Source organism: Barbus barbus (genome assembly GCF_936440315.1).
Source record: "Barbus barbus genome assembly, chromosome: 27".
NCBI lineage: Eukaryota > Metazoa > Chordata > Actinopteri > Cypriniformes > Cyprinidae > Barbus > Barbus barbus.
Window position 1 is genome coordinate 14,269,473 of NC_136755.1, and position 16,385 is coordinate 14,285,857.

General features: G+C 35.2%; 1 protein-coding gene across 1 annotated transcript in view; it reads left to right on the plus strand.

Annotated features, from left to right (window-relative positions):
* LOC306847273 (thrombospondin type-1 domain-containing protein 7A-like) overlaps positions 1-16,385 on the plus strand; it is a 121,441-nt gene that overhangs the window by 92,734 nt on the left and 12,322 nt on the right. The window contains exons 14-21 of the mRNA XM_079381122.1: positions 5,131-5,309; positions 6,488-6,621; positions 6,712-6,865; positions 7,656-7,797; positions 8,634-8,749; positions 8,831-8,948; positions 12,146-12,291; positions 14,052-14,226. Of these exons, the coding sequence (XP_079237248.1) occupies positions 5,131-5,309; positions 6,488-6,621; positions 6,712-6,865; positions 7,656-7,797; positions 8,634-8,749; positions 8,831-8,948; positions 12,146-12,291; positions 14,052-14,226 (1,164 nt within the window). The remainder of the gene's footprint in view (positions 1-5,130; positions 5,310-6,487; positions 6,622-6,711; positions 6,866-7,655; positions 7,798-8,633; positions 8,750-8,830; positions 8,949-12,145; positions 12,292-14,051; positions 14,227-16,385) is intronic.

The window sequence follows — 16,385 nt, forward strand, 5'->3', positions numbered from 1 at the left end:
AGTAGAAAATATTTTTCATAAAGAAAGATTTTATGTATTTAAAACAATTAAATTGAAATCCTATTATTTAAAATGCAGTCAGTGTATGGAGGATCTTTCGAAATATGCACACTGAAAAATTATTTTCTTACTGAGCTTTTTTTTTCTTTTGTCTTTTCTATCTCTTTTTCATGTAAAAATATCTAAACATTTTTAATTCACACTATTCTTAAATTTACTAATATACACACATATATATATATATATATATATATATATATATATATATATATATATATATATATACACGCACACGCACATATGTGTGTGTATATTTATATTTTTTTAATTTCATATATCAAGTCTTGTTTTCTTAAATGAACATTGAGTTTTTGCTTACAAGAGAAAAAATCCTGAGTATGTTTGGCTTTATCTCGTTTTCAAATAAAAATATCTAAACATTAATTATATTCTTAAATTTACTATAATTTATAGATATATATTATCTTAATTTTAATATATAAAGTCTTGTTTGTTCCTTATAATGAGTCCTTCCCATGAAAAGAAAGCAAAGAGCTTGTCTAATCTAATTCCGCTCCGCAACTCTCGCCACCTCCTACAGCAAGGAGCTCAGAAACAAGCATTTGGCAATCCGTTCCTCTGAGCCCGAGATTAGACTGTGGCAAACTACAGCGTTAGATGAAAGCATGTGGAATCTCGTGGCCAATGCAGGAGCTCTGTGACGTTAAGGCCTCTCTCTTTATGAGTCACAATCTTCTAGTATGGATTTTACACTCTCAGCTGGAGGCCTGCGACTGGCTCAAAGACTCGGCATCCCTAGAGTGAAGATGTGCTGACGGAGGCAGGGTGTTTCTCTCTCTCTTCTCTCTCTCTCTTAATTCAATTCAATTCAATATTGCTTTATTGGCATGACTGTAAAAAAATACAATATTGCCAAAGCTTGAAATACAAATAGAGAAATATAATAACAATGAAAATATTAAAATAATAGAATAAAAACATTATGACAATATAAATGTAAATAAACAGTGTAACAAATAAGAACTTGTGTGAACATTTCATACCACAGTGTTTAACATATAAACACACACAGGCTGAGGGTAACTGTGGTGGACAGTAGGGAAACACACTGAGGTCAGACATAATACACACATTACACACGTTCACCTGCTGTCTCTCAGGCTGTGGCACGTCCACACGTATCTCGCAGCCAGTGCTGCTGTCTGTCCCTCTCCTAGTATAATCTTTTTGTTCCTCTTCAGTCATGGTTGTAAAGTTCTTTATGATGTTTGTGAATTTGTTGATGTATATGTCTCTGATTTAAATTGGTAACAGTGAAGTAGGAAGTGTGTCTCTGTCTCGATCTCTCCTGTCTCACAGTGAGCACACACTCTTTGCTCTCTGGGTAACCAGCTCTTTCTCTCTCTCTCTGTCTCTCTCTTTCTGCCGCCTCTCATTCTCTTCCTTCTTCCTCTGAGACATCCCTCACTCCAATCAGACCCCATACCCCTCATGATTTGAAGCATAGTTGCCATTTTGTGAGGCTGTCAGACTGACATGTTGCCCAAGGCCATTTGTAAGGGGGTTGAACATGTTTAATCCAACGATGAGAAGTTTCTGTGATAGGGATTTTGGTTCAAAAGTATATACAGATATCTAGACTTTTTTATTTATTTATTTATTTTTTTGGGGAGTGTATATTCATGTAGGGCTGCAACTAACGATTATTTTGATAATCGATTAGTTGGCCGATTATTCGTTCGATTAATCGATTAATCGGATTAAAAAAATATTGACCAAAAAAAACACTATTCCACATTCTGCCCAATGTCCTTCAAACAAACGTGACAACTGAATGCTATGAAAACATACAGTGCTTAATTTATTAGACCACTTATCATAATAAAGAGAAAACATATTTTAGAAATTTGTCAAAAATTTGTTTAAATTTAAAAATGTTATTGTCATTTATTAGACATAATAATAAAAAATGGCCTCATAACAGCTTGCATTCTTGCTGGTATTGTTTATGTACTTTTTGACTGCAATTGGGTATCGCGAAAAAAAAATACTCAAATAAAAAATACAAGAAAAAATAAGTGCTCTGGTTTTCTTTCATAGATAACAGCAATAATGATATTATAGCATTAAAAATAGCCTACTACTGTTACTAAAGAGCTTACACATATTGGAGTACTAACCAGTACAGAAAGCCGAAAAATGATTTTGGCTATCACCAATACTGTTACTTTAGAGCAGCAGTGGCACAAACCTTACATAAACACATTGTTAAACTTACATAAATTTGTTAAGCATTGTAAAAATTGAATATAGTTTAAACCTCTATTAAAAATTAAAATAATAAAGATAATAATAAAGAGGAATAAAAACACAAACTCAGTGTTAACCAACAGGTAAGAGTAATGTTCTGCAGGAACTACTTCGATCACAGTCACCTCGTCATTTCTTTATCCTGTAAAAGGCCGTTATGGAGCGTCTCATGTTTATATTCAGACAGACAATTACACGCTGTTATCCCTTTAAAGTTCCTACTCTCATAAAATATTTTAATTGATTTTAAACCTTAAATTAACTTTCAACAACAGATAATTCAGCACAGTGGATATGTTTGCGCTGAAAAGCCTATTAATTGTCTCCCTCTCTACTGTGTTCTGTCCGTCTGACGCGCGTGCGCGCTCCCGCCGCGCCGGCGCTCATTCGGTATTTTAAACTTAACACAGACTGTCAGGACGGACCTTTATGCAAAAATGGAAATGCTCGCGTGAATGTGGCATTTATAGATAAGGATATGACCGTAAACTGAACGTTTTTGCGCTGAGGACGCACACGCATCTGTCAAAGCGCCTGACAGGGCAAGCCATTACTGTTATGCATTAACTTAAAGCTTAAAATAAAGAATTATCATGTTTTGGGCAGCTTGGATCACGTGCTTCTCCGGCAGAATCTCATTCTGTTTCCTCCACTATTTTTAGATGCATTTTGTCCATAGAAATGCATTATTCAGTGCCGTAATTTGACTAACCAGCTGAAGTTGGACGTACACTGTGGGCAGACCCGATTAATCGATAATGAGAATCGTTGTCGATGATTTTCATAATCGATAATAATCGATTTTATCGATTAGTTGTTGCAGCCCTATATTCATGACTGTATAAGAATTATCTTGTGTTAACCAGTTTAGCAGGCTATGTAAGACAAAAATGAATTAGTTTTGATTGAGTTATTTAACAATAGTAAGGTGTTTAATAAAATATGAACAATATTTTGTTAATTTAACTTTATTAATTTAGTGCTAATATAATGTTAAGAATTTCATTTAAATTAGATTTCCTTTTTTTTTTATTTGAATTTAAAAATGACATGTTCTTACATTTTAGAATTACAAATGATCTAGAATTAAGATTTTTATAATCATTAACTGATTTTTCACAGTATTTTCTGCCATATTTACATCAACTTGACATAGTCACCACTGATAAGCTACTACTAAACATATTGTAGAAACTTAATTTCCTGTAAAGCTGCTTTGCAATGAGTTGTATCGTGAAAAGCACTATACAAATAAATTTGAATTGAATTGAATTTTTCCCACCACTGGAGAAATTAATGTGGAAGGCCATGTCTGACACAGAATGAAACATTTTAATAAATTTAACTTTTTATCTAACAATTCCAACTTTATCACTATTATTAGTTTTTCTTCACAATTTGGAGTTTCTCAGAATTGTAAGAATTGAATTGTAATTCATAATCTAATTGTGACTTTTGACTTTATTTCTCACAATTGTTTATATTTCACAATTTTTCTTGAAATTCTGAGTTAGCAATTTGCAGTTTTTACTTTTTAGTTAACACAATTCTGACTTTTATTCTCAGAATTTTGAGCTACAGTATAACCTACGAATTGTCAGAAATAAAGCCATAATTGTGAGCTAAAAAAAACCTGCAATTACCTTTTTCTTTCCATGGCATAATTCAAGCTTTGAGTTACATTGATTTGTAAAGCTCATTTTTGTGATGTCGATTAAACTGTTTACCACAATAATATATTTATATAATTTTAGAACACTTTTGAGCAAATAGTAAATAATGTAATATAATATAATATAATAATATACAGTGATGACCAAAATTATCAGAACACTTGGAATATTTAAGAGATTTCAGTTGTTTTTGTTGTATTGGCCATTACAATACCCATAAAATGATGGACTGGCCCCCTCAACCCCATCGAGCAAATTTGGGGCGAGTTGGAAAATAAACTGGACAGATCTATTGTACATTCAAAGGAAAGCCTTTAGCATGAGTTGCAGGAGGCATGGGATAACATTAGTGTTGAAGTTCTCAAGAAGTACTGCCAAAGAGATGTTCTGCTGTAATTGCTGCAAAAGGTGGACAATACCAAATATTAATGTTAAAACTGGATAAAAACAGTACAACTCACTTAATCTGATATGTGTTGTGCTCAGAGCAACCATCAGGATGTTTCATGAACATTATGAAACAAAATCATGTTTTGGAGGCAAAAGAAAAGGTCAATATGTTCAGATCTGTCCGGTGTTCTAATAATTTTGGCCACTACTGTAAATGTGTTGTTTAAATTGTTACTTTCCTATTGGTGATCATTTGGAATCCATCTATTCATGGACCAGTTAGTCCTTTTTCTTTTTGCTTTTTCAACAGCAATCTTCCATCATGTTTGGTCAGCTTTTGAATTTATTTTTACATCAATCGTCCATTTTAAATCTGATATTGCTGTGCTTGTAGGTTTGAAGGAGCAACGTATTATGGAGCACTTAACATGGAATACTTAAAACCTGCTGTTTGAATAATCCTCTGAAATGTTCAGGACTTGAGCTGTCTCACGCATCTCTCCCATTCCAGAAAGAATCTATGACCTTTGCAAGTTGTGATGTAAAATGAAACTTCAGCAGACCATATCAGTGCAAATGCCACAACCTTGACCTTAACGCTGCTTTAATAGAAACACTCGATGCCATTTCATCTGTCACAATTTATTAGACTAACTCCAGTAACCAGCATCATGTTGGTTTGACTTACTATAATAGAAACACTAAGTTTCATTCATCTCTCTCTTATCTCTTGCAGGTTACATAGAGGAAGCCTGTATCATCCCATGTCCATCTGACTGTAAGCTCAGCGAGTGGTCAAACTGGTCCCGTTGCAGTAAGTCCTGTGGCAGTGGAGTCAAAGTGCGGTCTAAGTGGCTTCGAGAGAAACCTTATAATGGTGGCAGGCCCTGCCCCAAACTGGACCATGTCAATCAGGTATGCAGGGAGCCGGTTATATTTTTTTAATGAATATGTGCTTGCCTTGTTTTAATGATTAATTACTGGGGTGCTGTACATTTTTGATCAAAGGACTAAACGGAATAACATGTTTATTTAATGCGCAGCAATAGCGCTTACTAATATGATCATATAATCATGGGATATTGTTTGTGCATCATAGCTTTAGATCATTAAAGATTGCTTGGCTAAAATTATGTGAATTTACACAGCTGCAAGCGATCTGCTGAGGTTTGGGAAGTGACTAATAAATGGCACGTTACAACTTCTGTTTTCTGCATTTCTCCCTTTCATCTTCGCTCTCTTTCTCATCATGGCGGGATTCCTGCAACAGGCTCAGGTAAAAATGTAATGTTTTAAATGATTGATGATGATGCATATGTGATTAACCAATTATTTTTGAATGATATTTTTTTTTATGCTAATGAATAATTTTTTGATCAATTATTAATTCAAGTTATTGATGAATATACTGCATGACTTTAAGGCCCAAGGACATAGGAATGATCTTAAAACTGACAGGACACATTATAAACCTGATTGGCTTCGCTCATAAATATAATGTAGGTGAAATTGAAAGGAAAATGACAATTACCATTGAATGCAACTTTCTTTAATCTTAATTTTCTTGTTTACTGAGATGCTTTTTATTAACATCAGTAAGTAACATAAATTAGTTCATATTAGATCATTAATTTATATTAGGTAATATTACCTAAATTAAAAAAAAAGTCAAATAAGTTTATTATGCTCGCCAAGGCTACAAAATACAATAATATCATGAAACATTATTACTATTTCAAATAACTGTTTTCCAATTTAATGTATTAATGTTTTAAAATGCCTTTTATTCCTGTGATGGCGAAGCAGAATTTTCAGCACATGATCCTTCAGAAATCATTGTAATATACAGATTTAGTGCAAATGATTTTGGTGCAATATTTATTATTCTCAAAGCTGCTTAATATTTTTGTTGAAACAGTAAATTAATAAATGCTGTAAATTATTGTTAGTTCACTTTGTTCTTGATAACTAAAGACCAAACAAATGTTAACTGAAAAAACCTCACTGTAAAAATGTTAATACTAAAGCTTTTAAAACCTGATTATTCCCCAAAAATTTGGTGACCAATCTGAAACCTGTGTGGTGTTTCTCAGGTGTATGAAGTAGTACCATGTCTGAGCGACTGCAGTCAGTATGTCTGGGTGGCTGAGCCGTGGAGCGTCTGGAAGGTCAGTAATGTTGATCTGAAGGAGAACTGCGGGGAAGGTGTACAGACGAGGAAAGTCAGGTATGACTGTCTCAAACAGCAACATTATTACTACTTAACACAGCTTTTTAGAAAGTGCATGATAATCCCAACATGTTTCTTTTCATGAAGGTGCATGCAAAACACTGTCGATGGACCTTCAGACTCTGTAGAAGACTATCTCTGTGATCCAGAGGAGATGCCACTTGGAGCCAGAGAAAGCAAGTTGCCCTGTCCTGGGGACTGTGTTTTAACTGATTGGGGCCCTTGGAGTCGATGCCCATTGGTGAGAGGAAACATTGATCAGGAACACATCTAATGTTCAGTAGAGCACACAATCTTATTTTCCCCCTACAGTGTTGTGATGTATAACCGGCTCTACCATAACTGCATGGTGTGTCTGACACAACACTTTTCAGTACAAATGTCCCCTGAAAGCCCTGCCTTTATGATAAGTTTAAATGCACGCAGACTAGCCAGGCTGGTACCTCTTCCCCCTATTTTTCCATCTCCTGTAGAGGAGGATTTGAGACACAGCATGTTCTTCAGAGCTGCTCAACACCAATCGAACATTTTTGGTCAGTCTTGCACCAACGGTCAGTAAATACAAAGCTAAATAAGAAAACCGAGGATGCTTTTATGTATGGCGGGGGTTGGCCGCTCGGAGCGGGCAGTGAGTTCACACATGAAATCGTTTGCTGTGGCATAAGTGTGTGTGTAGGCATTATTGAGGAATCTCTCCGGGGGAGGGTTACTCACATTTGTCTCAGTGTGATTCCCAGGCATGCTGCCACCAAACTGCAAGGGTAGCTAATTGCCATGGATACTGAGAGTATCCCTGTGGTGAAAATGCGGGAAGGCTTAAAAAATCTTACACATGACATCAGAGAGGAATTTATTTCCCTCAGAAGAGCTCAGCAACGTCTGAACTAACAAGGAAAATGTGAAAGCTAAATTAATCCACTACGCATATGCTGAATATTTCAAGATTTCCTGTCTTTTGTCCATTTGACTGTTCTTTTGTTGTTCATTGATCATCGTTTGTTCATTAGAAGCTTTGTTTTTTTTTTTTGAAGCCATGCAATGTCAATAGTACAAGGCAGAGGAATGCCAGCCCTATACGTCAGCCTGGGGAAGAGAAACAGTGTCCTTCAACTACAGAGAAAGAAACGTGCACCCTGAACACCAACTGCTTCCATTACTCCTATAATATTACAGGTAAATATTGACTGAATCTTAACTAGAACATGCTGGCTGCCAGATACATGCGAAGACTAAGAAATCACTGAGATTTGATTTGACAGATTTGCCTATTCATCTGTCATCTGGCCTCTCAACCTTCGTTTCCATTCATGTTCGTTTTAATAGTTTAAGAGTCAGTTTGGAAGCTCTTGACTTTTGCTAATACTGATTATCAACAAATTTCAACTTGATAACAGCATTAATTTATCTTAAACAATAGATTTTGTGTTGTGGTTTAATCCTAGGTAATGCATAAAATGAAAAAAAAGTACAGTATATCCTGAATTCAATGCAAGTTACTTTCGTATAAATTTAAAAGTGATGCTTCTGATATAAAATATCATTAATTTATTAGAATAAAATGTAAAAAAAATATAACATTTTAGATTATTTCAAATGATAAAAATAATTGTATTACTGTTTCACACACGGATCAAATGTAATGTGAAATAGCATTTTAGTATTAAGTGTAATTTTAGTATGTTTTTAGTAATATACTATTAGTAGCTTTTATTTTTATATTTCCATTATTTTATTATTCATTCAGTCATTTTATTAAATTGTTATTTCTCAAAAATCCATATTTCTATTAAGCTTTATTTCAGTTTTAGTTATTAGTTTTAGTCATTTTAGTAAACGAAGTTGCCAAAGCAACATTCCTAAGCAAAAAATTAGTATTATTTATTTTTTGTTTTTCAGTTCAAGGTTTTCATCAAAGTTGTTGTTGAATTTTCACATGATAAAGGGAAAAAGGTTAATTTGAAATAACTGGTCAGAAGAATATTCAAATATTTTTTATAATTCCCATTCAGACTGGAGCACATGTCAGCTGAGTGAACGAGCTGTATGCGGGGTTGGATTCAAGACACGCATGCTTGACTGTGTTCGCAGTGATGGCAAGTCTGTGGACCTCAAGTTTTGCGAGGAGGTACTTTTCTGTTCAGAAGAAGTTTACAAGTGATGCTTCTCTTGTAAATCCACTTAACTAAATAGATTTTGTTTCTTTTAGCTTGGTCTCGAGAAAAAATGGCAGATGAACGCTTCCTGTGTGGTCGAGTGCCCTGTCAACTGCCAGCTGTCTGATTGGTCATCCTGGTCTGAATGCTCTCACACCTGCGGTCTTGCAGGTAAGCCAACACTTTGTATTGAAGACCTTGATTTGAAATTGGATTGTTGCCAGAGCACACTAAATATTCATGGTTTTTGTGACATTTTTTAATTTTCATGGCTTGGTTAATTCACACTCTCAGCAGTCAGTCAGTCTGTTTCAGACAAAATCAAAAGCCTCAGGAGGGTCTTTGGGTCTTGTGGTCCAGAACGTTGGTCTTTGATGTTAGCTAACGTGACTGGATCCTCAAATGGCAAGTTTTAGGGAATTATACTGCTCTCTGCTGTCTTAGAATTACCAAAGCATTGGCTAAAACCATATAAAATTTATGGTGTGAGAACAATTGTGTTATCGCCCAGAAGCAGCATTTGAGAGGAGGATAATGATGTCCTTCAGTGTAATTCCATCTGCTCTGACAATTGATTAGGGGCCTATTATGTTTGTGTGCTTGGGGCCTAAGAGACCACTCCGCTACACAAGGTCTTTGAGAGCCAATGGCCAGCGACTGCTAGAGCAAACCCAGCTGCTATATAAAACCTGTGCTGGTTTAGTTCATCGTGGCATCTTTAATCTGTCCCCAGGCAGCAGGATTCCCATATAGATACAGAATCGTCAGATTTCATACTGAAATTTACATTTTTGGGATTAATTGGCAAAAATGTGTTCAAAAAACAAGTTTTTATTAATATACTTTTTACACTCATAATGATTTCTTACCATTTTAAAAGCCATTTTAAATAAAATTGACTCTAAAAGTGGCAATTATATAACAACCTGAACTGATCTTGTTTTGTGATGAAAGGCCAAATGATCTTATATTTTAGGAGACTTTAAGAGAGGGCTTTGATGCAGTCATGAGGGTCTTATCTATGATATCATATACTGTATTTTGTATTTGTTTTTCTCCCTTCATTTTTCTGTGCATTACTTGCATCTTATTTTATTTATTTGTCCATATAATTATTCACACAAAGTGACTATTATTTGGTAGACATATATATTAATAGTTAGTAAGGTTAAATTTAGGTATTGGGTAAGATTAGGGATGTAGAATATGGTCGTGCGGAGTATGTGAAGCACTAATAAACAGCTAATATGTTAATAATAGGCATGCTAATAAGCAACTAGTTAATATTGAGAATTGATCCCTATACTAAAGTGTTACCCCCTTTTTCTTTTGTAATATGAGGATTGTTGTATGTATTGAATGCTGTTTTGTTTTTTTTGCACCAGAATGTATTCAAAGTAAAATTTTAATATTCAATTTTAATATAGAAATAAATTAGTATATCAGGCATATTCCTCATAATATTGTGTATATATACAAATTGCTATATAATAATTAGTGTATATAATAAACAAATTATTAGTGTTGGAAATTATTAATGCTAGTCATTGACCCAATTAGCACCCATGAACATCATGAAATCAGGCATGAATTTATTTATTTTTGTCAACAAAGGGAAATTGAATTGTCATGCGTGACAGTATATAACAGTAATGCAAAGCAAATTAAGACCCAGTCGTGAGTGGAGCCATGAGCTAAATGTCCTGCATTGGCTATCCTGTGGCACACTGGTTATGCTGTTTGCCCTAAACCTGGTGCCTTGGCCACCAGTAGAGACAGAAAGAGATGAAAAGAAAGCGAGAGAACTGAGAGGATGAGCAATCCCTACAGCTAAAAACAATCACAAAGGCACACAAGCACTTGTGTATGTACAGTTTTCCCAACTGAACCCAGCATATAAAAAGAGGATGCAAGGCACTGAGAGTTGATTTGGTTTGTGGCTGCTGGAAAGCATGGAGCTTCACAGAGGATTCTCCACAGGGATGGCCCATCACTGCAGACTGCGGCGAAGATGAATTGCATCTGGTACAACTAGCTTCAGGGCAACGTGTCAGCTGAGGACTGGACTATGATCATGTTTAACATTACGAAGTGCCTAGCCGTACCCTTCGAGGTTGTGTGCATCCAGCCTTTTTCATGATAAAACTATAACTTTAGATCTAGCCCAGAATCGCTTCTGCTAGGCTTGATGACCTTTTGGCACGAGTTTTGCTGGAGTATTTCAGTGCCAAAACCTGTATCGTATTCACAAACCACCTGACATCCAGTTTAACCAACATTAAATGTGCTCAAATAGCACTGAATAGTTACTTTAAGCACCAAATCAGCATATTAGAATGATTCCTGAAAGATCATAAATTATTCACATGAATAAAATACAACAGAAACTACTTTTTAAAACTGTAAAAATATTTTACTGTAGTTTGGTATTTTACTGTAATTTTGATCAAATAAATGCAGCCTTCTTACTGACTTACTGATCTTACTGACCCCAAAAACCATCCACGAAGAAAGCTGAATATGGGATTATACACAGACAGAAACCCACTTTAGATCTTAACATAGCCAACACTACTTAAGAAATGAGTGGTCATTATTTTTAGGTTTAGCAGTGGTATTTTACTGATAGGTTTTTAGAAGAAAAATACAGAAATACCTTTTAAGTACTTGCTCTGTTGTAATTTTAGTAACACAGGTTTTGAAGTTTTATGAAGGCTTTGTTATTTAGTTCTTTGTGTTGCCACCTGCCATGCAAAAGAATTGTTCTTGTGAGAGAAGGGTGTGGAGTTTTATTGCAAGCATCCCCTGGGCAGCACTCTTAAACAGCAGGATGCATTCTGCCTGAAAGAGCCTACACTCCATTTCTCTACATCCCTCTCCTCAGCCCTGCAGAATCGATTTAAGAAAATCAAGAGGGGTAGAGATGAATATTCAGAGTGGTTTCAGGGCCTGGAATTAGGCTTGAAAAATGCCTGGCAGATTAAGTTATTCACAGATGGGTGGAACATTACTACACAGAACGAAAGGCTTTCAGGTCACATGATGTTTTTGGCTTTCCATTGGAGGGGGATTGAGTTACCTGAGATTAGTGTGTGTGTGTAACATGAGATGCTTCACTTACTGTAAAAGCCTTTATTTCATTCGATGAGTCACTTCGTTTGATGTTAAAGCATCGTCTTTAGCAAGCATGATAAAAACTAGGGAGTTGTGCTTCCAGTATGTGAGTGAATTTGAAAGAACATGTCATGTCTTATAGAAAATGTTATTTTGCAATCACGACGTACATCTAACTAAGGGTTTTAAAAATTGTAACAATATTACAATGCAGCATTGTGAAAATATTTATTTTTCAATCTTTTTTTTTGTAGGGAAGCTCTGGAGAAGGAGAACTGTGATCCAGGCCTCTCAGGGAGATGGAAGGCCGTGTTCCTCACAGCTGGAACAGTGGAAGCCCTGTCCTGTTAAACCCTGCTACAGCTGGATGTACAGTGCCTGGTCTCCATGCAAATCTGAGGTGAGTTTGCTGATCAATCACTCAGATTTCTTTATTCATTTTGGGCAATAAGCTGAATTTTATATTTTAAGATGTACTTCATGAATGCTGTTTTTTAAGTAATATCTTAAAATGTTAAAATGTTTAATATCTTTAAAAAAAAAACTATACATTGCCGATCAAAAGTTGTTGTTTTTTTTTTTTTTTCTTTGAATGGATTTTTTTTTTTTTCCCAGCAAGAATGCATTAAATTGTTCAAGGCATTTATAATATTAATGTTACAAAATATTTCTCAAATAAGTGCCGTTTGAACTTTGTTCATCAAGGAATCCTGAAACATCCTCAAACTACAACTGTTTTCAACATTGATAATAATAAGAAATATTTATTGAGCAACAAATCGGCATATTAGAATGATTTTTGAAGGATCATGTGACATTGAAGTCTGGAGTAATGACTGCTAAAAATTCAGCTTTGCCATCAAAAGAATAAATTGCATTTTAAAATAGTCAAATCAAAATTTATTCAGACACCTTCAACATTTCTCACATGATCACAGTTTATTTGCTATAGTTTAGAAATTGGTAATAAAATATGACAAGAATGGTTAAACTGTGTCGGAACAAATTCATCTTGATAATGTCAGATAACTTTGATAGAAAGGTAACGAATAAGGTTGAACAGCTTTTAAATTTAAGTACACAATTAGATTAATACCAATTTAGGTCAACCAAGCAATGCTTAATTTAGTTTAAGCATTGCTTGGTAATTAGTTTAGTTTAGTGTAAAAAGGTTGCATTAGCTATTAAAGAAAAAAACGGGTCAAAGTGTCTGAATAATTTTTGGTCCCAAATTTTTGATCAATTTCACTGGTTGTCCACTGTATGAAGAATTTTTGGATATGTCACATTTTACTTTATTTTGCTATCCTGACTTACATAAATTAACTATACTGTAGTGTCCTGCACCCACTAGTAAAAAAATAAATATATAATGGACTTGTGAAATGTTGCTGAAATTTCACTAAAATGTGACCACACCTTAATGCATAAGTAACCTGATTGCATAAAACCTATGTAATACAATGAGCGTTTCCGATATGAACATCTTAAGCAGGTTTTGTCTTACTAGAGGCGTACTTCGCTATAGTTAACCACCATCACTTAATTTCATCTGCAGCATTGTTTAGGTATATTTAGAATACTCCCAATCCTCTCCTGCTTTGGCCTTTCCACAGCATTTGTACTGTCATTTTCCTCCTGTCATCAGTCTGGTTTTCAGGACCCAACAGGAGGTTTAATTGAAGACAACAGGCACAGCCTCTCTCGTCTCTCCTTTTGTCCCGTCTCTGTCTTTCTCCTTCCCCCCTCATTCCTCATGCCCCCGTCACAGTGCAGGCTGTGAGAGAATATTGACTCTGGCCTTTGTTCTCGGCTGCCTGTCTCTAAAGTGTCTTCTGACAGCCCTCAGCAGTCTCCAGCAACATTGCTTCACTTGTGCCTCATGTTTTTAGAGATTTTCAGCAGCTATGAAAAAATAATGCCGGTAGCTGACAGTGTGGAACATGAGGACAGAGAAACAATGCTGGGATTTCTTCCTGCCTCATTTTGTATCACCACGAGAAGTTTTGCTCTTTCGAGGTCTAGAGATCCAAAGAAGCTGTGTAGAGTTCATCCTCAATCTCCACTAGGAGTACAAAAAGTTTATTTATTTATTTATTTATTTTACCACAGCTGGTGTCCAATTGTAGTCATTAATGTCAAAACTCCCTGTTTCCTTAGGGTGCGCGGTGTGGAGATGGACTGCGCTTCAGGAACGTGTCCTGCTTTGTGTCTGATGGCTCGGGGAAGGATCTGGGCAGTATGGTGGATGAGGAACTGTGTGGAGACCTGGAGCAGACTGTGGATGGGGACAAACAGATCATCCTGCAGGAGTCCTGCACGGTGCCCTGCCCAGGTAACAGCTAATGCCACAACTTTGATGACATGCTGTTGTAAATCCACTACACTGATGTAAATCTTGGGTTCAGCAACTGTCAAAGATATTGTAATAACGTGAGACATTAATTACTTGATTAATTACATAAATATTTGTTATAATATACACTACTATTCAAAAGTTTGGGATCAGTAAATTTTGAGTTTATTTATTTTTTTTTTTTTTATTTTTTTTTTTTTTTATTCCGCAAGGATGCATTAAATTGATCAGAAGTAGCATTAAAGACGTTTATAATGTTACAACAGATTTCTGTTTCAAATAAATGCTGTTCTTTTCAACTTTATATTCTTCAAAGAATATCATATTAAACAGAACAATAGATTTTAACATTGATAATAATAAGAAATGTTTCTTGAGCAGCAAATCAGCATATTAGAATGACTTCTGAAGGATCATGTGACACTGAGTAATGACTGCTGAAAATTCATCTTTGCCATCACAGGAATAAATTAAATGTTTAAATATATTAAAACAGAAAATGGTTATTTTAATTTGTAACAATATTTCAGTTTTTACTGTATTTTTGAGCAAATTAACGCAGCCTTGGTGAATATAACAAACTTCTTTCAAAAAGAGTAAAAAAAATGACAAACCCCAAACATTTTAATGGTAATATGTTATTTAGTAAAGTAAATAGTAAGTATCTATTCTACATACTGTTTTTATTTTATTTATTGTAATGACAATATAAAAGACAATTATGTAGTTTAGCAAAAACATATCATGCTTTCTCCCTCCTCCAAAAAAAAAAAAATCAAGCAGTATAAATTGGCCTTTATACTTGGAGAAAAAGAGAAAAATCACAATCTTGTGTTCCTCTGTCTAGAAGCTTACTTTTAAATCAGTCAGACCTACTCTAGCACATTTACAGGGCAGCTTTTATGAGACACTGTGTGAAATATTCACTGGGATATCACACAGCTATAATTCAACACCCTCATATACCTTGCTGTATTACCTCACACAAGCTAGATAATTAAACTTCATGGCTTGTTGTCCATTAGAGTATTGTAATTTCACAGGAAATGGATGGAAACTAAATATTTTCAGACAGGCTTTTGAAAGCTTTTTATTTGAGCAAGTGAGTGACAGATAGTAAGACAACATTTTGACATGTCCTTTGTGACAGTAGTAGAAGGTCGTGATTGAGGTTTTGTAAGGGGACAGTGACAGTAACAACACACCAACACATGTCAGTGCAGATTTGTGTTGTGGTAGACTGAGTTACATGATGCTTTGCCCAAAGTATAGTTGTGATTTTTGCTTTTTTAGAAAGTTGCACAGTTCTTCACTTGCTCTGACCTTTGACCCCATCATTCATTTTTCATTCTTGAAGCGTAGCTCCCTGGCACACGTCCCGTCTCGCCCCGTTCTATAAACCTCCAGCTGTGACCTACCACTGTGCTCCCTCTGTCTTCCCTTTTTTTTCCTGTTCCGATCTCTTTTTTTCACACAAATGTTTCTTAAATGACGATGATGCACCCTTTGTGCATTTGAATATTCATCCCAGTGTTGTGTAACACCATCAGCTATTCACACACAGACAAGAGTGTACTCTGTGAACTCAGGTGTCACATCTGCCTCTGGCATTCCGCTGCGCACGTGCTCTGATAATCACGATCATAGTATTAGGGCTTTATGGAATGACAACTTTATGAATAATTAATACTCTGGAAAATATTCACAAATCAGGACTGCTTTTACAACAGGACAGACTGACCTACTTTTGTTGAAAAGACACCCTGAGATCACAAAAAAAAAAAAAATCTGGAGTCTTAGTATCCTTGACAAAGAAAAAGAAAGTCTGCAAGTGGAATTTGTTATTGTTAGACCCTGTAGGTTGAACATGCAAAACCTTTTTAGTTATTTAGGGTTTTAGATTAAATCTATTAATGAATCACTAGGCCCACACAGAATATGTGCCTGGAGCTCCTCATAAATCTCTAAGGACTTTTGCAGAGTTGAAACTTTGTCACTTGCAAGGTTTATTTGTTTATTAAACATTTTGGTGAATTTAATTATGCCTTTAGCTACCAGTAACACTGTAGAACTCTCCGCACCATTTTATATCATTTTTCAGCAATATTAATGTTTATTGCTGTGAAGTATTTTACATT